This window comes from Petaurus breviceps, unplaced genomic scaffold (assembly GCF_028583685.1).
Source record: "Petaurus breviceps papuanus isolate PSGF00001 unplaced genomic scaffold, PetGlider_PUasm1.0 330, whole genome shotgun sequence".
Classification (NCBI taxonomy): Eukaryota; Metazoa; Chordata; class Mammalia; order Diprotodontia; family Petauridae; genus Petaurus; species Petaurus breviceps.
In genome coordinates this window covers 78,241-102,619 of record NW_027186096.1, presented here as the reverse complement: position 1 = coordinate 102,619, position 24,379 = coordinate 78,241, and the positions used below count along the sequence as shown (strand labels likewise).

Genomic DNA, 24,379 nt, shown 5'->3' with positions numbered 1-24,379 from the left:
ACTCTGGGAGCTGAGCCCAGGCCCACATGATGAGCAGAGGTTTTAGCCCCAAGGCGGACCTGAACAGCCACTGGCTGGAGGGACTCCAGATTACCAGCAGCTGTGGCTGTCCAGAATTACCAACACATAGACGCTAAGGACAAAGTGACAGGTCAGTGCACAGTGGACTTTGGGACCCAGTAGTTGGGAGTGCCTTGGATTTTGCCCCTGGGGCAAGAAGATGCTGAGGGCTGCGGCACAGCCCCTGCCATGTGGCAGCTTCAGCTCCTAACCTGAAGACTGTAGGGGGACCAAGCGACCAGTCTGAGGGGTAATCGCTCTTGCTTTAACCTGCTTGGATCTGGATTGCAGTCTAGGATGGAGGTCCTGGGGTGTGTGTCCAGCTTGCTAGAGCGTGGGGAAGCTTCAGCAAGGGCACCCAACTAATACTTCCGGCAGCTGAGAAAACCCCAGCATTTTGTACGAAGCTCCCCTGTCTGGTAGCAGAGTCCTACTGTGGCGAAAAGCCCAAAAGTCAAGTAATTGAGTGGCAACATGACCAGGCAAAGGAAACAAAGCAAACAGAAGAATCCAACATTCGACTCCTATTTTGGGGACAAAAAAGGAGCAAAGCATGGAAGAGGAGGGAGACAGTGAAGTCAGAACTCCTGCACCAAAAGCTTCTAAGGAAAATACGAGCTGGTTACAGGCCATAGAGGACCTTAAGAAGCAGGTAAGAGAAGTGGAGGAAGAATTGGGAAGAGAAATAAGAATGATGCAAGAAAATTACAAAATGAGAGTCAACAGCCTAACTGAGGAAAATAACACCTTAAAAAATAGACTAACTCAAATGGAAAAAGAGGCTCAAAAAGGCAATGAGGAGAAGAATGCCTTAAAAAGCCGAATTTGCCAGATGGAAAAAGAATCTCAAAAGCTCACAGAGGAGAATCATTGCTTCAGAAGTAGATTAGAGCAAGTGGAAGCTAGTGACTTTATGAGAAATCAAGATGCTGCTAGACAGATCCAAACAAATGAAAGAATAGAAGGCAATGTGAAATATCTCACTGGAAAAACCACTGACCTGGAAAATAGATCCAGGAGAGATAATTTAAAAATTATTGGACTACCTGAAAACCTTGATCAAAGAAGAACCTAGAAATCATCCTCCAAGAAATCCTCAAGGAAAACTGCCCTGATGTTTTAGAACCAGAGGGCAAAATAGAAGTTGAAAGAATCCACCGATCACCTCCTGAAAAAGATCCCAAAAACTCCTAGGAATATTATAGCCAGGTTCCAAAATTCCCAGATCAAGGAGAGAATATTACAAGCAGCCAGGAAGAAACAATTTGAATATTGTGGAAACACAATCAGGATAACCCAGGATCTGGCAGCTTCGACACTGAGGGATGGAAGGGCTTGGAATGTGATATTCCAGAGGGCAAAGGAGCTGGGATTAAAACCAAGAGTCACCTACCCAGCAAAACTGAGTATCATGTTTCAGGGGAAAATATGGTCATTCAGTGGAATAGAGGACTTTCAGGCATTCTTGCTGAAAAAACTAGAGTTGAATAGAAAATTTGACATTCAGATACAAGAAGCAAGAGAAGCATGAGAAGGTAAACAGGGAAAAGAAATCATAAGCAACTTATCAAAGTTGAACTATTTACATTCCTACATGAAAAAACAATAATTGTAACTGATGAAACTTTTCTCAGTATGAAAATAGTTGAAGGGAATAGAAACATATATATATATGTGTGTGTGTGTGTATATATATATATATGAGGGTATGTGGGCATATGAATACATATGTGAATGTGTGTATATATGTTTACAGGTATACATAGATAGAGGGCACAGGACTAATTTAATAGGAAGGGATGATATTTAAAAGGTGGAATTAAGAGGTGAGAGGAATATAATGAGAGGAGATGGGGAGAGACAGAATGGGGTAAACTATCTCATATAGAAGAGGCAAGGGAAAATGGTTACAATGGAGGGGAAGAATAGGAAGGCAAAAGGGAATGGGTCAACCTTATCCTCATTGAATTTGGCTCAGAGAGGGAATGAAATACACACTAAATAGAGTATCTCACCCTACAGGAGAATGGGGCATAAGGATGAGAGGGGGGATGAAGGAAGGGAGGGCAGGCAGGGGGGGAGGGAAGTTGGAAGCACCCAGTTTTGAAAAGGGATGGGATCAAAGTAGAGAATAGAACAAGTGGGAGGTGGGATAGGAGGGAGCGAAATATCGTCAGTCTTTTGCAATATATCTACTATGTTAATGTTTTGCCTTAGCTACACCTGTACAATCTATACTGAACTGCTTATCTTCCCAGTAAGGGTGAGTGACAAGGGAGGAAGGGAATGAATCCTGGAATTCAAAGTTTTAAAATCAAATGTTTAAACATATATATATATACATACACACACACACTATTATTAATACTTTATTACATGTAATTGGGAAATCAGACATTCAGGCACTGGGGCATAGACATCCACTATGCCCGACTGGTAAAGTGGAAAGGAGTATGGAAGAAAATATGGGAGAGAGCAGATTGGAGGAGGGGATATCCTGTGGGACTGCTATTTTGGGGTGGTGGGTAGGGGAAAAATGGGGAGAAAATTTGTAACTCAAAATCTGGTGGAAATGAATGATGTAAATCAGAAGTTAATAAAGAATTTGAAAAATGAAAAAAAAAGTAACTCCCTGATCTTGTCCTACTCCTTTTTTGTGTATTCTAAGTTGCTGTCACATATGACCCTTGTTCTTTTCCTCTCCCCTCCTGTATCTATGTTCTTGGTCAATCATACTGCTTCTATGCCCGGAATATTCTTTACCCCTCATTTCATCTCTTGAATTTCTTCCTATCATTCAAGGCCTACCTTAGGAGCCACTTTTTTCATGAAGCCATTCTTCATCTCTGGCCAGCTGAGTTCCTTCCTTCCTTCAGTTTTTGGTAACAAAGGAATATTCAACTTTGTCATGATTTCTCCTATTTTTCCACACTATGTTTTGTTTCAGTTATCTGCTTTAATGCTTTTCTCCCCATTACATGATAATCTTCTTGAGAGCAGGGCCCATATCGTATCTGTTTTTCACAAAAGAAGAGTTGAAAAAAACCTCGGTGGCCACGTAATTTAACTCATTTCTGAAAAATCATGTCCCTTCAGCAAATGTTATAATATGTTTATTGCTTTAGATGTCTTTTTTAAAACGTTCTGACCTACAAAGACTGTTTTGAATCCTGACTGTCAACTCTTAGCCCTCCTCCCTTTGTGTGATGTACATATTAAATCAGCTTGCTATCTGTACTGCCTTCTAAGTGAGTGATAAATTATTAAATAGTAATAAAGTTCTCATTAAACAAGGAATGGCTATGCTGTCAGTCTGGCCAATCAACTGGTTCTGAATGTACTTAATTTTGTTGTTGTCTAGGCTCATGTCTTTCCATTTTCCCCCCTAAGAATGTATGACAGAGGGGCGGCTAGGTGGTGCAGTGAATAGAGCACCAGCCCTGGAGTCAGGAGGACCTCTGTTCAAATCCGGCCTCAGACACTTAGCACTTACTAGCCGTGTGACCTTGGGCAAGTCACTTAATCCCAATTGCCCTGCCTTCCCCCCTCCAAAAAGAAAAAAAAAAACTCAGAATATATGACAGACTGTTAGGCATTTTACTAAATCTACATAGATTATATCTATGGCATTTCCTTGGTCAGTTTGGCTTCTTATATTGCAGTGTTCATGATGATTACTGTAATAATAATTGTATCTTACATACCAACATCTATTGCAGAGGATGAAAAATAGAGAAAGTATTCAAAGAACTTGATAAGACTCTCCAAGTTAAATTAGTAGTTACTTTAATACTTGATGACTTCAGTGCACAAGTGGAAATAGATGAGGGTTACAAAGAATATATTTGAAAATAGGAATAAAAAAGAAGAAATAAAAAGTTAAAGACTACCTAAAAGTCTTGTGCCTTATATATTTTCTTTGAGAAATTAATCAGAAGACACTGGATAATGTCACAAATAACACCACTAAGGTGATATCGATTATATTTTAACAATAATAATAATAATAATTCAAATTTGTATAGCACTTTAAGACTGGCAAAACACTTTACAAATATTATCTCACTTTATCTTCACTATAACCCTGGGAGGTACTGACATACCACTGACTTATTAGAGGAAAATCAATATTAGTGCAAAGCTAGGAGAAAGCATATAAATTAGAAAATGGCATGGTATATAATTAAAATTACTCCCTCCTCACCTATTTAAATAAATTTTAATAACAATAAATGGTATATGGACAAAAAAAGGAAATAGGTACAGATGAATTATTCCCTAAAGCAATTTAGCTGTTGTAAATCAATTCCTATAACAAGGAGGCAAAAAAAAGCCCCCAAAGGGGCTTAGTCTGCCAATATTTTATTTACTTGTCAAATGGAGTCGTGTGACAGCTAAAAGCAACAATGATTCGGAATATGAACTCATTTGAAAAATGTCTTATGGATAAAGATGAGAGATTTGTGGCAATATTTTCTTATTAAAGAGAGAAGCAGAGATACTAGAGTGATTTTCTATTTCCTTCTTCAGCTCATTTTACAGATGAGGAAACTGAGAAAGAGTGAAGTGATTTGCCCAGGGTCACAGCTGTTGTGCCTCTGAGGCTGGATTTGAACTCAGGTCTTCTTGACTCCAGGCCTGACACTCTATCCATTGTGCCATCTAGCCACCCTTAAGAATATGGTATGGACCTCTAGAGAAAAAGCTGTTCCTTCTCCTAGTTAGGGCAAGTATAAAGGAAATAGTCTGAACTGAAAATTTGATGGGGAAGGCACATTATGGATGAAGTCAAATATTAAAGATAAGAAAACATAAGGAGAACTTATTGAAGAGGCAGAGCTTCTAGTGGGGTTTGCTCAGTATAGACCAGGTTCTGCTGGGTTCAATGGGTGGTATTGATGGAAGGATAGTAGGGGCAAAGTAAACCAGGAGAAGAATAGAGCTGAGATGATAGAGAAGCAGAGGAAGATTATTTCTGTTTCTTAGATATAGAATAGAATATGGTAGAACCACTAATGAAGACAGTTTAATAAGCCATTAGACCCTAAACGGAAACGGGAGTATGAATGAAAACATGCTGTTATTTGTTGTTTATTGTTTTGGATTGATGGGCAGTAGTTTATAACTACTACATTGTAATAAATTGTAATAAACTGTCATTCTTCAAGGTTGCAGTTCTCTTTGTGGGGCAAGTTGTGTACAGTATCCTGGTCAGCCTGCATTTAGAGGAACACCGAGTAACTCTTTGATGCTTTGTATCTTAAAATGGAGTTCCCATTTGACTTCTGAGAATCCCACAATGCAGCAGTTGGCTTTTACACTCCTTGCAAATGTTGCCTTATCTCATGACTGTAAAGGAGTTATTCAAAAGGTAAGCACTTAAGCGGTACTATGCCCCATAAACAAAAATAGTCAACGATTCGGTCTGTGGCAAAAGATAATACTTTGAGCACCTAATCACACACATTCAAATTCCAGAACACATGAAAGTTAAGTTATGTTTTTAAGATACTATTTAGAAATTCATAAAATGAATGATGTGTGCTTTCCTTAAATCCCATTGCATATAGAAATTATTGGGAACTAGTATGTGGAAATCATAACTTTTTTATTTAATAGTTTTTCTTTCCTATGAGATAAGTGATTATTCTGTACTTTCAAAAGTGCAGCTCTAAGACAAGTTTCTTATAATTATTTTGCGATCCTAAAAGTAATACACTCTATCTTAGAACTGTTAGCTATACCAAGTAGTAACAATTAGTTAAGTTTAGATTGACAAACTGCTTTCTGAAATCAGGAGTCCTTACCACACCCATTTAAAGCCATTTATCAACCCCTCTTATTAATGTAGCACATACCTCAGTATGTTCCCTGAGTACTTCATTTTTGATTTTGTCTTCGTTTAGTTTGTGAGTTGATAATAACATTGAACAAATGTAATGTTGCAAAATGCACTAAAGCACAAATGGACTACTTTTCAGGCTATAAATTGATACAGTATCATTCTAGGTTCTGCTTTTCGTTCAAGGCTTTGACTGTTTTAATTGAGTATTTAGAACAACATAATTTCAGGCTGTTAGATTCCTGATTTTGAAAATTGATCGTTAGGTTTTCTATAATGTCTTTTTCTGTGGGTAAATTGGTGTCATAAGTCATTATAAAACTACTTTTGTTCCTTTTTTTTTCACTTGTTTGCTAAGACCAAGGACAAGCTCTGTTTCATTATTAGCCTTAAAGGAGAGGCAGGAGAAGAGGATTGCCATCCACTTTGCCTTTCTAGATAACAAAGACTGGATAGAGATGCATTTAGCTGTCTAAGGATGAAGAGAAAAACTATATTCAATTGTAAATTATGTGACCCATTCCCCTCTCCAGTCCATCTTCCACACCAAATTGATATTCTCACAGCACATATATGATTATGCTGTTCCTCTGCTCAGGTAGTTTCAGTGACTCCTGATTCTCTTTAAGATAAAATAAAAATTCCTCTCTTTGGCATTAACAGCCCTTCACAATCCATGGATATATTACATTCCCCAGTCCCACAAGATTGCAAGCTTCTTGACAGGAGTGACTGTTTCACTTTGTATTGGTATCTTCTATGCCTTGCACATAGTAGATCTTCAACAAATGCTTATTTGATTGAATGATTGATTTCAGATAGGAATTAGTGATAGAATGGATACAATTTGCAAATTACCTTTGTAGTCCATTTTTAGGTAAATGGATCAGGCTGTTGCCAGACCAAACCAGAACAACTAGCAAATAACCAAGACACCTGATTTAAATTTATTTCCTATCCTCTCCATAGTATAATTTTTAGTGAGTAGCAAAATAGACCAAAAATAGATATGGGAAGAACAATCAAGGGACCTAAAACCACTCATCACAAATGGAAAAATCAACCTTGAATAATTGAGATTTTAAATAAGTTCACCCTATCCCTCATTAAGAAAGGAATTAGTAAAAAGTAAGATTTTAAAAGTTTTCTCTGCTTTCCTGTAGTTTCTACCTGGAAGTATTTCAGATTTGATTCTGAGAGGATATTAGTGGAAAGGGGAAAATAATATCGGGGAATAGAATATAAGAAGACTAGCTAATTAGCTATCAAGGGACTAGTGAGATAATCAGAAAAATGTTAAATCTCACGAAGAAAATAATGTTCTCTCTATTTCCCCCCAGAGTAATTTCTTACAGAACTTTTTATCTCTGACATTGCCAAAAGGAGAAAATAAATGTCTTCCTGATCTTGCTGTTCTTTGGTTGAAGTTTCTTTTGAATATTTCCTGTGACGAAGATGGGCAACAGATGATTCTGAAACTCAGTGGCTGTTCAGATTTACTTGTTGAGATGAGCAAATATAAACACAAAAGCAGTCCCCATTTACCTCTTCTTATTCTTCATAATATCTGCTTTAGTGCTACAAACAAACCCAAGATACTAGCTCATGGTAGGTATTCAAGTATGTGTATGTTAAACATACGGATATTGGCTAAAATGACCTGCATATTAGTTAGATGTTTACACGGGATTTTATAATTTATCATCCGAAGCAAGTGGAGAAATGTGATGTCCTTGGCAAGCATGAAGTGGGGGAAGGGGTGTGAGAGAGGGATGCTTCACAATATTTTTTCCACTTCATTTATTCAATTCAACAAACCTTATAAAAGGCTACTGTCTGCAATGCTCTGTACTGAGCCTGGGGATACAAAAATGAAACAAAATACAGCTCTTCTCCTCAGTCTGGCAATCTAGTCAAGACAAATAAGACAATCTGTATGAGAAGTTTTTAATCATACTTCAATATAAAAAATACATTATTTCACCAGTGTGTATATGATTACCATTCTAATCATACCTTAATAAACAGAGAATTTTGAAAACTACAACAATTTTAAAAACTCATGAGTTGTGTCAAAAAACAAACCAAAAACCCATTATAACATGATGGTCAGCTTTCTGGTGATGAGTTTATTCAAACTTAGGCTTGTCCTCATGTGATAGTCTGATTCCAGACCCATACTCCAGACTTCTCTAGCTTGATGGGACATACCAGAATGCAATTCCCTGGTATGTCCTCTAGGAATCCAGTCATCACCATTTCGTTATGAGACAGTAGAGTAGCACTTAGTGGAGGATTATTATCCAAACTGGAAAATTTATGGAGAGAATTTAACCTTCGTAACCTCAGACTAATTAATCGTGACTATCCTAGTATAAATCACTATAAATCCCACCGTACTTTCTCCAAACAAGCTAACTGGCCCCTTGGTTACCTCCTCTGTCTGTCACACTTGGGGGCCTGCCCTACTGTTTTGTTATCTCCTTTCATATGCCTCCCGTTTGTGTGTCTACATGTTTCCAGAAACCGCCTTTCCCGCAGCTCACATTCATGACGTAGGTTTTTTTTTTTTTGGTAAGGACTTTCTCTATTGATGCTGTTAACTACCTCTGCTAAAAACTCTTTGTTTTGTGGAAGGAAAAGGTGTCCGATGTTCCACTTTTTAATCTCTTTCCTTGTAGGATTTAGGTACTGCTATGACAGCTAAAAAAACAGCAGGAAGATTACCTCAGTATGTATTATTCTGTTGTCATTGTGAGGCTACTTCTGCATCTGTTTTTCTGAAGAAAGGCTGCTGTTCATTTCCATGAAACCTGGAGGTCACTAGGGTTGGGGGCAGAGAAGAAGCAAGCATTTCAAAAGTATAACCCTTTTTCATTGTGAGCCATAATAAACCTCAAAGATAGAGTATGGCTGAAACAGTCTCTTTGAAGATCTGTCAACTAATCTATGTCTTTCAGTAGAGCAAATCTTCATCTTCTGACGAGAAAGCCCAGGATTAGATAATCTAATATTGATTATGATAAAATTTGACTTTGGTATTGAAAATAGAACCAGGAAAAAAATAAGGCCAGTTATAACTGTCATATTACAAGTGGACTATATTAGAAACATATCCTAAGGAGAATTTTAAATGCTACAACAATTTTAAAAACTCAAAAATATAGGAATAGTTTTAGGGGAGGTTTCCAGGAAGAGAATTGAATGAAGTAGTAATCAAATGTTTCTGTTTTAATTATCTTGTTTTAAAATATTTAGAGATTTATTTTATAACACATGAATAGTTTCTAACAGTAACCTTCCCAACAACATTGTAGGAGTGCTTTAATGAAATTAACTTTTGGAGGTCACGTATGCCATAATTTTTTTCTCCATCTATTGTGTATAAAACCTGAATTTTTAATTTGTATTTTTTTCTTATATGTATATATATACAGAACAATCCAAAAAGACTCCTTAAAAAGACACACACACACACACACACACACAGAGTTGTAAAGAGATAACCACATGAAAGATTAAGAAAATACAGGTGAAGCATTTGGTAGTTTACATGAATTGAAAGTAGGGAAAAATTACTACACCACACCCGTTTTCAGTATGAATCCATTATAGTACAAGTGTACAAATGTATTTCACTTTACAGAAGAGATGTTTTTAAAATAAAGTGACTATAAATCTAATTTCCCTGAGTAGGATCTTATTTATTCATTGCTTTTGAAAGAAAATAAACTTAGAAGTGATTTAAAATGGAAAAAAAATGTTTTCTCCAATAGTTAATTTAAAAAATTACACCTTAGAATTAATCAATACTTCCCTGAATATTGGCATAAAGTAAAATGTAAAATACATTGGAAGTAGTGGCAAGAGTACCCACTTACTCATACTGATAAAATGACAGATTTTTCAAAGGATATTACAAACCTTTTAAAACCACATGTATGAAATAAAGGTGTCTAAGGTAGTGCAGTGAATAGAGTGCCAGGCCTAGAGTTGGGAAGACTTTTTTTCCTGAGTTCAAATCTGGCCTCAGACACTTATTAGCTATGTGACCCTGAGAAAGTCAGTTAACCCTGTTTACCTGTTTCTTTATTTGTAACATGAGCTAGAGAAGGAAATGGCAAACTACTCCAGTATCTTTGCCAAGAAAACCAGAAATGGGGTCATGAAAAGTCAGACACAAATGAAACGACTAAATAGCAAAATATGAAATAAAAATATTTCTCAATAAAAGTAATGATAATGGAGAAAGCCACAAAATCCAAATTATAATAAACTTAAATTAATATTTTAGTTGATGTTTTTCCTGGAAATAGGATTTGGAATATGGTAAAGCACCTTTATGCCCTTTATGTTGCTTGGTTCTTTAAACTTAATTCTTATCTCATGTCACAAGATAAATGTTGCTTTTTCAAACCCCTAACTATAAAAATGTTTATCATGTGTGATATCCCTTGTCATCTCATTTAATTACCCTGGTTAATAATTTATGCTTATTTAGTAGTCTTCAGTAATATTGAGGGAAATTTTATTCTTTCTCTGTAGCAGGCTATGTAGTAAAAAAGGATCATTATCAAACTTACTGTTTCTGCTCATTTCTGCATAATAGGTTTCCTTTAAACCAGAGTGTACCTATATTGAGCAAATTACTGTCAAATAGGATGATATATGTAAAGCACTTTCTAAACCTTAAATCTATTATTATTGTTTATTAGTAGAAATATTAATATAAGGAAGAAAATTAGATGGAGATGCTGTGGCACTGAAGTGTAAAGAAAAGTCAGTTGAATGTGAAAATATACTCTTTACTGACTTTTTGCCTAGTAAAGAAACTAGATTTTTCTAGAAATTTCTTCTGATAGACCATGTTGTATTAAAGATTGTTATATATTTTAATGCTATAATTTTTATATTAATCACAATGTAACCCAAATCACAGAAAAATGGTATGTATATGAAGTGATTTTTAGTAACAATCTTATTTCTTTGTTAGATAAAGTTATTTCATTACTGTCTACTTGTTTGGAAAGTGACAATCAAAATGTTCAGAGAATTGGAGCAGCAGCACTTTGGGCTCTCATTTACAATAATCACAAGGTCAGTATTTTATGACATTATTTAATCAGGGTATGGGGGAAAAGGAAGTCAAGGTTTCTCAAATGCATCCAGAATTACTAAAGACCTGGAAATAATTTAATCATATCATTTGTATGCATTCATACAGTTAATAAACTGTAGACACAGCAAATGAAATCAATAAAATTTGGTCATTAAATGTTTTATTCTAGAATAACTTTTTTTAGTTTATTTACCTAGCTAATGTAATATATAGGCATTATTATTACACTATTCAATTCAACAAATATTTAAGTGACAACTATTTGCAAAAAACACACAGCATATTTTTCTAAAAGCTACTTGAGAGTGTAAAATATAGCATAACAGTAGAAACTAGTTCAGGAAATATTAAGCTTCATATTCGAATTTAATAAAGAATCCAGTTCTCCATTTCTAAGACATTGAATGCCTGAAGTGAGTGGGCACTTCTCATTCCTTCCTTTACGTTTAGTCTTTCATTATAGTCAGTTAATAAGCATGTATTGATCACTTACCATGTGCCAGGCACTGTCTTAAGCTCTGGGGATACAAAGGAAGGCAAAAAAACATAACCCCTGCCCTCAAAAAGCTTATAATCCAATGAGAAAGACAGCATACAAACATGTATTTATGTACATGATAGCTATAAAGTAATTAACAGAAGGAAAGTACTAGAATGAAGAAAGATTGGGAGACTTCCTAAAGAAGATGAGATTTTTAGCTGCTCTGTTAATGGGAAGCTAGAAGGCAGAGATAGGGGGAGAGAGAGTATTCCATGCATTGGTGGAATAGCCGGTTAAAATGCCTAGAGTTGTGAGATGGAATGAATTTATGCAGGCCAGGTGAGATAACAGAATTACATGTATGGTAATGATTTGGGAGTTATTAAAAGAAATTAAAGATTCTATTTAAAGGAACAAGGCAGATAAATTAGACAATCATTCTGTATTTTTGTAGAATTATTGAATTATATTTGGGAGGAAACTCAGAAATCAATCAGTCAATAAATATTTTTTACGTTTGTTATTATTACCATCCATGTGATTCTGTTATCTCACTTGGCTTGCATAAATATATTCCATCTCTCAACTTCAGATATTTTAAATGTCTACTGTGTGCCAAACACTGCTATATGCTGCCTACAAAGAGTTCACAAATAAATGAAGGCAATTATGTACAAACAAGCTTCATATAGGATAAGTAGGAAATAATCAATAGAGGCAAGACCCTAGATTTAAGGGGAATTGGGAAAGGCTTCCTATAGAAGGTGAGATTTTAGCTGCTACATGAATGAAGCCAGAAAGCTTATATGAGGAGGTAAAGCATTCCATCAATTGGGGATGGCCAGTGAAAATGCCTGGAGTTCATAGATGGGATATCTTAGAAGGACTCTTCTCTGTTGTACCCCTCAAAAATGGTTATCTCTGCCCCTGGAAAGCTTCAGATTTGGAACTCAGTTCCTTTCCAGGAAACATGAGTTCTTCATCCAGGTTATAATCAGTGACCACTCTTTGAAGCTAGTCCATGCTTTCATCACAAAAGTATCCAGAAAGTCTTTGCCAAATGCTTCATTGAAATTCATGTTTGTTCTTTCTTGTCATTTCCCTGATTTACCAGTGTATGTTAAATCTATATAGTCAGAAATAAAAATAAAATCAGTTTACATGACTTGTTCTTAGTGAATGTATCTTAGTTATTCACAACTGTTGTTTCTCTTTTTAAATTTTTTCAAACTATTCTTTAATAACACAATCTGGTATTTTGTCAGAAATCAAAGTGGAGCTCACTGATGAGATTTTGATGAAATGATCTCTTTTTTTTTTTTCATAAATTGGGTTCACATTTGCTTGTCTCCATTGCTGTGCCTCTTTTCACAATTCAGATATCTTCCCCAGTGCCTTAGCATCTTAATCACATTCACTATTTTTGCCTAGACAATAATCTTTTCTTTTTTATCTTCTTCTTCCCCCAAGCATAGCTTTAAATAAACTAAATAGCCAACCCTTTATAGCAGGCATTATTCCTTCTGATTTTTAGCTTTTGACGTAATTCTCACAGTGACAGATCCCTCTTTGTATTCTTCCTCAGTTGTCTTCCTTCATGTTCATCTTCTACATGTTGGTTATCGAGTTAGCCTTGGAGGCTGTAGCAGCAAGCACCCCAAGCTTCCTCAGGGTTTGCCGCCACCACAGGTTCTTGGATCTGCTTTGTTAAAGGAAAGCAACTCAGAATGGCTTAACAAGCTTACTTTAATCAGTCAGACATGTATCATTTACCTTGTTCAGGGGAAAAAGGTCAGCACCCTGAACTTCAAAGTATACAGGCAGAATTATCAAGACAGAAACAGATCAAGTAGACAGCTTTCCAAACTGTCCAACCATTACATCCATACCCAGTCAACATCTGGGTTTCCACATCTGGGTTTTTCAAAGCCGGGGGACTCTCAACAACGGCTTCCCAGAATTCAGATCAAATCACAGAACACTTCTCAAAGTGAGTCCCAAAACAAAGCTACACATCAGGGCTTATATAGCCTTCTCCTGGCTCAGAGAATGTAACAACCTTATTGACCCACTGGCCAATCAAAAAGTATCTACTGAAAAACAAGCCTCCCCCACCCCAGGCTTCAGGTGCACATTAGCCTAGGGGCAGGGAAGATCTTCCAAATTTGCATTCCCATTACAGAGGCATATCATTCTCTTGAGGAATTCTTCCTTTTCAAAATAATTTTTTTCATGAGATTTTGTAATCGATAGCATCTTATCCTTCTTTAGTCAATTTGCCCCATAAATTTTAAGTTATAGGACTTTCAGTTCTTTGAATTCTACTCTAAAAATCTAGGGTGTACATCAGACTGTTTCCAGACCCTTTGTCTTCTCTTTATATATCACAAAGTCTAAAAAGATACGATCACAGACTTTCTAAGTCTGTGAGTCACTTAAAATTCTCTTCTTCCCTCAGTGTAAGTGTGAATGTGGTCATGGTCCACCTTTATAAGATAGATTCAGCCAAGGGCTGTCCAAGATCTAGAGTCTCTGCATTAATTTTATCTTTGTGATATTTCATTGTGTCATGAGGTGGATTATAGATTGTTTTGACTAACAGCCTTGTACCTCTACAACCTTGTCTTGACCCATATTCTTTAAATCATAGCTTCACCACTTTTGGCCCTGTGCTCTAGATTTTCATCTTACATAATTTTATTTTCAGATTTTCATATATTCTTCATAGTCTGCTAATGAGACACTTGAGATAATCTTGCACTTTCTGTGCATATGCACACGTGTGTGTGTGTGTGACACACAGTGCAATTTTTAAAGGGATTATAAAGCAGAATGATTATTATATACCTTCCCAGTGGTTTTTGCTACAGCTATTCTGAAATCACCATCAGCTTATTTTTGCCATGTTTTATGAATTAATACTCACACTTTGCTTTTCATTAGCCCCTGTTCTAATTTCTCATGTTTTCTACATATAGTAGAAAACCAGCTCTTAAGTTACATAGATAGCAATGTGCCTAGACAGCTGGTTAAAAAGCTACCTAAGATCTTCTGATGAAATGGTGATGATAATGGTGATGATGATGATAGTGCTGATGATAGGTTGGGAACATCTGAAACCAATGCAGAGTAGGGGAGGAGGAAGAGGAAAGAGAGTAAGTATTTAAGTCACTATTATGTGCCAGGTTTGAAATGTAGGAATCAAACAATGTAGAGAGGGAAAGTGAAGGGGGACAAGAGAATATGACACTGTAGTATATAATGGTGTATAAATCTCTAGTTGCATTATTATAATCTGTTTCTTATTTGATAACATAGCTCACTATTGACAGAAGGTGTCCCATGACCCTTTGAGCCATATAATGTGGAAATAAATGTAGTTATTGGAGTACTTTGTATTTTCTACAGGCAAAAGCAACTTTGAAAACTCCATCAATAATAAGAAAAGTGGATAAAGCTTATGCTTCAGCAAAAAAAAGTAAGTTTCTCTTTTTTGGAAAATTTTTAGCTGTAGTTTGAAAGATTGTAACCATCAATGCTGACTTCCGAGTAAATAAGCCTTTTGCAGGGTACAGCAAAATGTCAATTTGCCAAAATGATGTTTTGCAAATGTGCAGATATTTATTGGTTGTCCATCCTTTAAAAAATTAAGCCTTTAGCAATAAAATCTGCTGGCAAATTTTTGCCATGTCATCATTTCTTAAAATTTGGCTATGATTCTTTGTCAGTTTTTCCTTACTCTATTTCTTTTGCCAATGTGCTAAGGAGATGGTTTTTGTGATAAGAACTACCACCCAATTAAGATTGACCTTGAACAGCAAACTCTGATCTGACATCAGTTTGTTAAATTATAGTATGACAAGAAAAGACCATTAATCCTGTATCTAATATGTCATCTTGTCAGTATGATCATGCTGTGAGATATGGGTTTATCATGACTTTGTCTTTTTAAAAATTTTTCCCAGAATTGTAAGTTCTTTCTGAGAATCATTGGCTCAAATTTCAATGCCAAGTCATGCACCCTGAATTTAGCTATTCCAGAGTTCAGAGAGGCAGTTGTTTTATTTCATTTCCCTAAGTAGGCAGACTGTACAAAAACCTTCAGTAAGTCTTCATTTCTGAGAAATAATTTTTTTTTTAGTTTTTAAATTTTTTTATTTATTTTTTAGTTTTCAACATTCATTTCCACAAGATTTTGAGTTACAAGTTTTCTCCCTGTCTCTCCCCTACTCCCCCACCCCAAGATGGCAAGTGTACTGAATACAAAACATTTATTTCTGTTATTCCTATCTTATTTGGAATTCCAAAGAGATGTTAAGTGATGCTTTTAAAGTTTCACATATAGTATTAATTTCAACAGATTTGTTTTCTCTCATTTGTCTCTTACAGCTATCTCAGACTCAAGCTCATTAAATGTCTATTATTTAAAATGTCTGGAGAATCTGGTGCACCTCCTTCTGTGCACGTGAATGTCCTGTCTTGCTCCATTTTGATTTTCACACTTACGTGGTGAGGAAAGTTTGGTTCAAACAGATATTACGCACTTTCAGGTCCGTGTACACATTTTATCCAAAACGTACAAAGCCTTTTGGAAGGTGCTAATGCCTTGATGCCGAACAGGAAGTAGAATTGTTAATAGTCCAAATTCTACTATAATATGATGGGACCACAAATAGCATCTAGAAGATGATAGAAAATAAAAACATGGAAAATAGCTGCAATGTTTTTTACTTTTTTTATATAAAATTGCTGTATGAAAATTAGTATTTATTACCTATTTATCAAAATAAAATATTTCGGAAACTAAATTGATTGAAGTAATAGTGTATTTATCTCAGACTTTCATTAATTTCTCACTATAAGAAATGAAATAATTTTGTATTTTAATTTTCTTGATTTAGCATTCGTTATAACATTTATAACTTATCTGTCAATCCAAGGTAAGCATTTTGCGTGTTAAGTTCTATGCCTGACCTTAAGGAAATAATCATTTCTTTATTCAACAAACACTTATGGAGCACCTACTTTGTACAGGTCAGTGAGCTCGGCACGGAGGGAGTATTAGGAACTTATGATCTAGTGGTGGAAATTCAGTATATGTGCATTCATGTGTGTGTGTGTGTGTATAGAGATAGATATATACATATGTGCATGCCTACATACATAGATACATGCATGAAGGGATCTGTATGACAGTATTACAAGGTGGAATGATACTGTGCGCTCACATATATATATTTAATATGAGAGATAAAAAAACAAAATGTATAAGAATTCAGTGAAGGAATAGACCTTCTGATTGGGCAGTTTAGGGAAAGCTTTATGAAGAAGTTAGCATTTGAGTTGAACTGATAGGGGATGGCAGTAGGTTATACAGGAACTCTGATCCTTATCAAAGACCAGAATGCCTGTGATTCAGTCTGGAAAAGAATTCAGTAGGCCCAGGCACACTTGGAGTCAGAATTGTAAAAGCTTATTGTTACACTTTACAGTGGGCAAGGGTCCTTAAGGGACCTGCAAGTTTGTTGTTACTCTGTACAGCAGGCAAGAGTTCTTAGGGAACCTGCAAACTGAAAGAAGACATAGGCATAGTTTTTAAGGAGTTTAGGCAGTAAATCAAATGTCAATTATACTAACTAGGTGATTAAGGGTGGGGTTAGGGAGGAGTTGAGGAGTGGTCAGTGCTTCAAGGGACATGCACTTTTAATGTCAACTGTGCAGGCATATTGCCCATAATTCACTGGGAAATAGCCCAAGGGTTGGGGGGAGGGCCTACCTGGAGGTGTGGTTTTAGGCTTGAAATGTCACTAAGTCAGCTAGTGGTCAAGGGCTGACTGAGAAGTGCCTAGTCTGCCACCCATCAGTGTCATGTTTGACAAGATGGATGTTGGGAAGGCTAACAGAGACTCAGTATGTGGATAATTGGCTAAGGAGTTAACCTATAGATAGTGCACTGAAGGATTCATAGGTCCAGCTGGCCATTTACTAAGGGGAGATAACATCTGCCTAAGCTAAAATGTTTATAGAAGGTTTGGTGAAGGATTCATAGGTGTAGCTTGTTATTGTTTCATGAGTTGTTGCTGGGCAGAGGATAGCAGGGGGAAGGGGCAGAGTTAATGCTCTGAGGCTGGGGAGGGGGAAATGTGATTTTACAGACTGATGTTACAAACTAGTTTACAAATTGATTTTACAGACATAGGTCCCAAGAGCCCCATCAGAACCTTGTAGGATAGATAGAATTTCAAAAGGAAAAGATTGTGGTAGAAAGCAAGGATATTAAAGGTAAAGCAAATTTTGTAGGCAAAGGCTTAGAAATAGGAAATCATAGAAAGTGTTTCAGGTAGCTTAATCTAGCTCATGAATAATCTGTAAGAGTGGTGATGAGGGTCTGAATTGGAATTATTAACAGTTTGTTGTGTTTGTCCCTTGTTTTCGAAGAGGACCACGGCATCAGGGAGATGATGACATGACTTGCGGTTGGTATTGATTTAAGGGAGGGAGGGCTGTGCAAGGTCACCAGCCTCCCTGTCTCCTCCAGAGCCATCTGGGGCCAGTGACCAGATATTCGTCAGGATGACTGGAGATGACGCAGGATGCAATGGGAGACCCTGACCCTTTCAGGCTAAATCCTTTTCACATACTCATTTAGAGTGAGATTATGCCCATTCAGTGAATAGACCTCTCTAAGAAGTGAGTTAAGGGACTGCCCCTTTAATTAGAAAAAAAGAAAAAAACATCAGGCTGGGAAGGGAAGACTTCCTCAGGATTATTGTTCCAAAGAGAAACAGTTACCATTGACATTCCCTTTAAGCCAGGAGGTCCCAAAATATATCCATGAAGTGGAGCTTGGGCAGGACCTCTTGTGGTCCAATCTATGAGCATCAGAGTGAATTTTGAAAGAAGGAGGGAAGGAAGAAAGAGAGAGAGAGAAAAAGAAAGAAAGATAGATAGATGATACGTAGATACATAGACAGATACATAGATACATCTAACCAGTAAACCCCAAGATAAGTGAGCAGCTCCTGACCATCGAAATTTACCTTCCTTTGGAAAGGAGAGGGAGAGGATGAGCTGAGTCACCCAACTAACTGGGTCCCCATTCAGGCAGCTCGGTCTATTCACAGGTTGTATTTGTCTTTCTTTTTGAAGAGGACCATGGCATTAGGGAAATGATGTCATGACTTTCAGTTGACTTGGATTTGAGTGAGGGAGGGTTGTGCAAGGTCACCAGCCTCACTTTCTCCTCCAGAGCCATCTGGATCCAGTGATCAACATGTTCATCAGAATGACTGTTGATGACCCAGGATGTAATGGGAGACCCTGGCCCTTTTAGGCTAAGGTTTTTTCATGTACTCACTTGGAGTGAGGTAATGCCCATTCAGTGAAGAGTCCTCTTTAAGTAGTGGTTCAAGGGATATTGAAAGGAGTGGTTGACTGAGGTTTTATCCAAGAATGAATGACTTCAAGAATGAAAATGCCACTGGCAGAGAAGTAGATAACCAGTTTGTGGGGAGAAGGTGATTTGTTTATTTGGAGTTGTCCAAGTTGATATTACACAAATAATAATCCAAGTAGTTTTAGTATAGTGTCCAAGTAGTTAAAAAGCACAGAGCTTGTGAGGAAGTAGAAGCTGTGTGTGTGTGTGTGTGTGTGTGTGTGTAAGTGTGTAAAAGCTAATCACTCTAGAATGTTGGTAATGAAACAAAGGAGAGAAGAAGTTAGCTGAAGGGAGTGGAAAACGTACGGGAAGTTCATTTAGGATAGAGGATACCTGCTCCTGTTTACAAGTGACAGGGAAGAAAAGGATGGAGAAGGAGGTTGAAGATGTAAGAGGAGGAAGGAGAACGTGATCACTGAAGGCGTGCAAGGAATAGGACCAATGACACAGAGAGAGGAATGAGATAGAAGGATAGCAACTTGCTTCTCATACCAAAGAGAAGAAAGTAAAGATGTGAAAATACAAAAAAGTGGTCAGCTGTTGAGGACAAAAGTTAAAAGAACTTCTATGTTACTTGGCCTCTATTTTCTACGTAAAGTCAAATGTAAGGTTATTTGCTGAGTGTGGTGGGACTGGGGGCCTGAAAATATTGGAGATTTGGAATGGTCACCTTGGGAAGTGCAATAGGGAGCTGATGAGAGATGAATAAACCTATTGCCAAACAAGTCAGGTCATTGAGGATCGATTCAGTGCCTTCTATGTGCCAAGCACTATTCTAAGGACTGGCACTAAACAATAGTGAAGGTCTAGTCTAAATTTAAAAACATGACTTTATTAGTGGTGCTCTTAAAGGAAGTTTTAAAGTTTGAGATATGGTACTGCTAGGCCTGCTTACTACCCAATTTTTAAAAATTAATTCCCTTGATATTCTTGACCTTTTGTTCTTCCAAATGAATTTTGTAATTTTTTCTAGCTTTGTAGAAGCTAAAAAAGGCCTACTCTTAACCTGTTTTTGTATTATTTGGTAGATTTATTGGTATGGCACTTAATACATAAATTAATTTAGGTACTGTTATAATTTTTATATGGCTCTGCCCACCCACAAATGATTAATATTTATCTGATTATTTAGATCTCTTTTATATGAAAATTGTTTAGTAATTATGTTTACATAGTTCCTATGTGGGATTAGCAGGTAGACTCACAAGTATTGTATACTATCTAGTTATTTTAATGAAATTTCTATTTCTATCTCTTCTTCCTGGGTTTTGGTGGTAATATAGAGAAATTTTGATATGTACATTTATTTTACATTCTCTAACTTTCCTAAAGTTGCTCATTCTTTTGACTTGTTAGTTGACTTTCTAGGATTCTCTAAGTGAATTACCATATCATCTGCAAAAAATGCTAATTTTCTTTCCTTGTTTTTCCTTTGTTTATTCCTTTGATTTCTTTTTCTTGTCTTATTACTATAGCTAGCATTTCTGGTACAATATTGAATAATAGTGGTGATAACGACATCCTTAACATTATTGGAAAGGCTTTTAGTTTATCCCTATTATCAGTAATGCTTGTTCTTAGTTTTAGATAGATACTATTTGTCATTTTAAGAAAAGCTCCATGAATTCCTATGCTTTCTAGTATTTTTTTTTTTTGCCTTTTAGAGGGCAGTTGGGGTTAAGTGACTTGCCCAAGCTCACATGACTAGTTTTTTGGTTAAGTGTCTGAGGCTGGATTTGAACTCAGGTCCTCCTGACTTCAGGGCCGGTGCTCTATGCACCACCTAGCCGCCCCTCTTTCTAGTATTTTTAATAGGAATGGGTGTTGTGTTTTGTTAAAAGCTTTTTCAACATCTGTTTAAAAAATAATAGGATTTTTGTTTTTGTTATTGATGTGGTCAGTTATACTCATTGTTTCCCTAACATTGAACTACCCTTCATTCCTGATATTAATTTCCCCTGGTCATAGTACATGATCTTTGTGACATATCATCATAATCTCCTTGCTAGTATTTTATGTAGAATTTTTGCATCAATATTTATTAGGAAAATTAGTCTATAGTTTTGTTTTTCTGTGTTTGTTCTCCCTGGTTTATCAAAACCATATTTGTGACATAGAAGAACATTGTTCCATTTTTCCTTCTTTAACTATTTTTTCAAACAGTTTATGTAGTATTAGAATTTATTATTCTTTAAATGTCTGGTGGAATTTGCTTGTAAATTTATCTGCTCCTAGGAATTTTTTTTTAGGGACCATATATATGTCTTGTTCAATTTCTTTTCTAAGATATGGTTATTTAAGTATTCTATTCTTCTGTTAATCTGACAATTTATATTTTTCTAAACATTCATTATTCTCCAGAGATCTATCATATTTAACTTTTATACAATTCTATTCATTTCCTTGGCTTTTTTCTTATTTACTTTATGGCTAATTATATCTAGGTCTGAGAGAGCTAAAATTATAGTTTGCTGGGTATCCTTTTGTAACTCATTTAACTTTTCCTTCAAGAATTTGGATGCTATTCAAGTGTGTTTTTTGCAAAAAAAGCATATTGTTGGATTCTGCTCCTTTACATTATTGGGGTGAGTTCATCCTATCCCCTTCTGTAGCAACAAGCACCCCAAGCGCGTCCTCAGGGTTTGCTGCCCCATACAGGTTCTTGGATCTGCTTTGTTAAAGGAAAGCAACTCAGAATGGCTTAACAAGCTTACTTTAATCAGTCAGACATATATCGTTTACCTTGTTCAGGGGAAAAAGGTCAGCACCCCAAACTTCAAAATATACATACAGAATTATCAAGACATTAACAGATCAAGTAGACAGCTTTCCAAACTGTCCAACCAATTACATCCATTCCCAGTCAACATCTGGGTTTCCACATCTGGGTTTTTCAAAGCCGGGGGACTCTCAACAACGGCTTCCCAGAATTCAGATCAAATCACAGAACACTTCTCAAAGTGAGCCCCAAAACAAAGCTACACATCAGGGCTTATATAGCCTTCTCCTGGCTCAGAGAATGTAACAACCTTATTGACCCACTGGCCAATCAAAAAGTATCTACTGAAAAACAAGCCTCCCTCCCCAGGCTTCTGGTGCACTTTAGCCTAGGGGCAGGGAAGATCTTTAAAATTTGCATTCCCATTACACCTTCACATGACATAAGCAGATGTGAACAATTTGTTCCAACAGGCCATGAAAGCAGTAGAAGCAGGAACTATGGAGTGCTTAGACATTGAAGATGCCAAGGTCCTCCACTGCATCTTGAACCATTACCAAGGCTTCTTGACTTTTGTTTTGCCACTTGACTCCAATGATTGTGGGAAAGAAACTGCCTCCCTTAAATCCAATTTACCCAAGTCAAAAGACATCACCCATGCCATTTTACTGTTTTTACACACCTCAGAGTCCTGTGGCAATGGACAAGTGACAAAGCAGCAGGTTCAGATACAGTGGAAGCTGAAGTCACAACCTTGCACACAAGTGACCCAGGGCATAGGGTCTCTTCTCATCGTATTGAAGTAGCATGGGATTCATCAGCCCCCTGGATGTCTGAGCAGCCTTTTTAAAGGTCCACACTGTTCACCTCCTGGTGTGAGAAAGGGACCAGGAAAGGGGCCCCAAAACTTGTTTACTTCACCTTCCCTTCTTTGATGCAGGCATGCCATGCTGGGTGGCCTTATACCAGTCTCTCCCATGTGTTGCAGTTGATTCCAGAATTCTTAGGAGAGACCTTTAGAGTGTCCTTGTATCACTTTTTCTGACCTCCATGTGAGTGCTTCCCTCTGTGAGTTCTCCATAAAATAATCTCTTAAACAAATAAATGTGTGTTTGGCATTTGAACAGTGACCAGTCCATCAGAGTTCACTCTCCACTGTTGGGTTTGAATTCTTGGCAGTTCAGCTCAAGAAAAGACCTCAGTGTCTGGTACTTTATCTTCAGATCTCTGTGTCTGGTACCTTCTCTTCAGAATCTTCCTAAGACAATTCAAATGGAAGCAATCCATTTCCTGGCATGGCACTGGCATATGGTATACATTCCACAGGTCATAATGAGGTCAGCATAATGGTTCTGTAGGTCTTCAGTTTGGTAGTCAGTCTAATACTTCCTCTCTTTCATACTTTCCTTCAGACAGACACACCATGTACACAGATATACATGTATGTGAATTATTATGAACACCTGTAGACAATTACTGACAGCTACATTCAATCTCCAGTTGCTGAAACTGCGTATCAATCTTCATGGCAAAGCTATTGCAAGCTTTTCATTTAAGACTAATTTGTCTTGTTCCTTGATCACTCTCCTCAGCTCATTTCAAAATGGGAGCCAGTTGGAGGGCTATCTTGTTTGGACTCACTCTACTGGAAGGCACCATATTCCTACAAGCCCCTGATGACTTGGTGTCTCTAAGATTGCTCTTTCAGTGCCCGTTAGTTCCTGTGCCTATTTTGGCTTTCACTGTGCTCCTAGATCCTGCTTGGTACATTGTTCTTGGTAATTCATATTCAGCTATGTGTCCTCTCCAGTAACTTCATTATATTCATGACCAAAGTGAATGTCTTTCTAGACCAAAGATTCTTTCCTTAAGTATGGGTGTAGGCCACATTAATGTGAGTTATTGTTTTCATTATTATTATTATTGCAGTACTTCAAGGATCCGGAACTTTATAAGTGTACAACAGCAGAGATTGCAAACTCTTGCTTGCCCTTAGTAAATAGTCCTAGTCAGTTGCCATGGCTGAAAAAAAATTCTTACCCTAGTAGACAACCCTCTAACAATGAACCTCTATGCAGGGGTTCTTCACCTGCGGTCTGTGAATACTTTTTTTTTTTGTTAGCCATGTTTCAGTATAATTTCAATTTAATTGGCTTCCTTTGTAAGCTTGTGTTTTTAATTTTGTGCATATAAAACCATTATTCGGAAAAGGGGTTCATAGGATTTACCAGACTATGTATTCACCAGAGCCTATAATACACAAGAAGGTTGGGAACAAGATTGACAGCTAGTCCCACATTGGGCTCAAACTTAAAACCTTTCCTGCTTGGTGGGGCCTTCCAGAACTTGTGTCTTGCTGTCAAAGTCTTAGGTAACTCCATTTTATCTCCGTGTCATAATGAGGCATTGAAAGAGGTCTTTCATGGAGCTACTGTTATTATTATATTATTATATGCCAAATGTATGGAAAATTAATGCTATTTTAGTGAATAGAAAACAGACTTTGGTGTCAGAATGACCTGAATTCAAGTCCTATCTCTGGCACATATATGGTGTGTGAATCTGTGAAAATCCCTTAACCTGCAGTGCCTCCATGCATCTGATAGGAAAACAATAGCTGATATCAATAATCAATAAACATTTATTAGCACCTATGATGTGCTAGGCACTGTGCTAAGCACCAGGGATACAAATATAAAAAAAAGTCAGCCTGCCCTCAA

The 24,379-nt window shown here is 36.8% G+C and overlaps 1 protein-coding gene across 3 annotated transcripts in view; it reads left to right on the top strand.

The window, feature by feature from the left end:
• The window catches only part of RTTN (rotatin), a 180,690-nt gene extending 164,380 nt beyond the window's left edge, over nucleotides 1-16,310 (top strand). For all 3 annotated transcript variants that reach the window (XM_069096895.1, XM_069096892.1, XM_069096891.1), the window contains 5 exons: nucleotides 5,229-5,431; nucleotides 7,243-7,510; nucleotides 10,896-10,999; nucleotides 14,911-14,980; nucleotides 15,892-16,310. In XM_069096895.1, coding sequence (XP_068952996.1) covers nucleotides 5,229-5,431; nucleotides 7,243-7,510; nucleotides 10,896-10,999; nucleotides 14,911-14,980; nucleotides 15,892-15,971 — 725 coding nt within the window. In that variant the 3' untranslated portion in view covers nucleotides 15,972-16,310. The remainder of the gene's footprint in view (nucleotides 1-5,228; nucleotides 5,432-7,242; nucleotides 7,511-10,895; nucleotides 11,000-14,910; nucleotides 14,981-15,891) is intronic.
• Nucleotides 16,311-24,379: the final 8,069 nt, after the last annotated feature.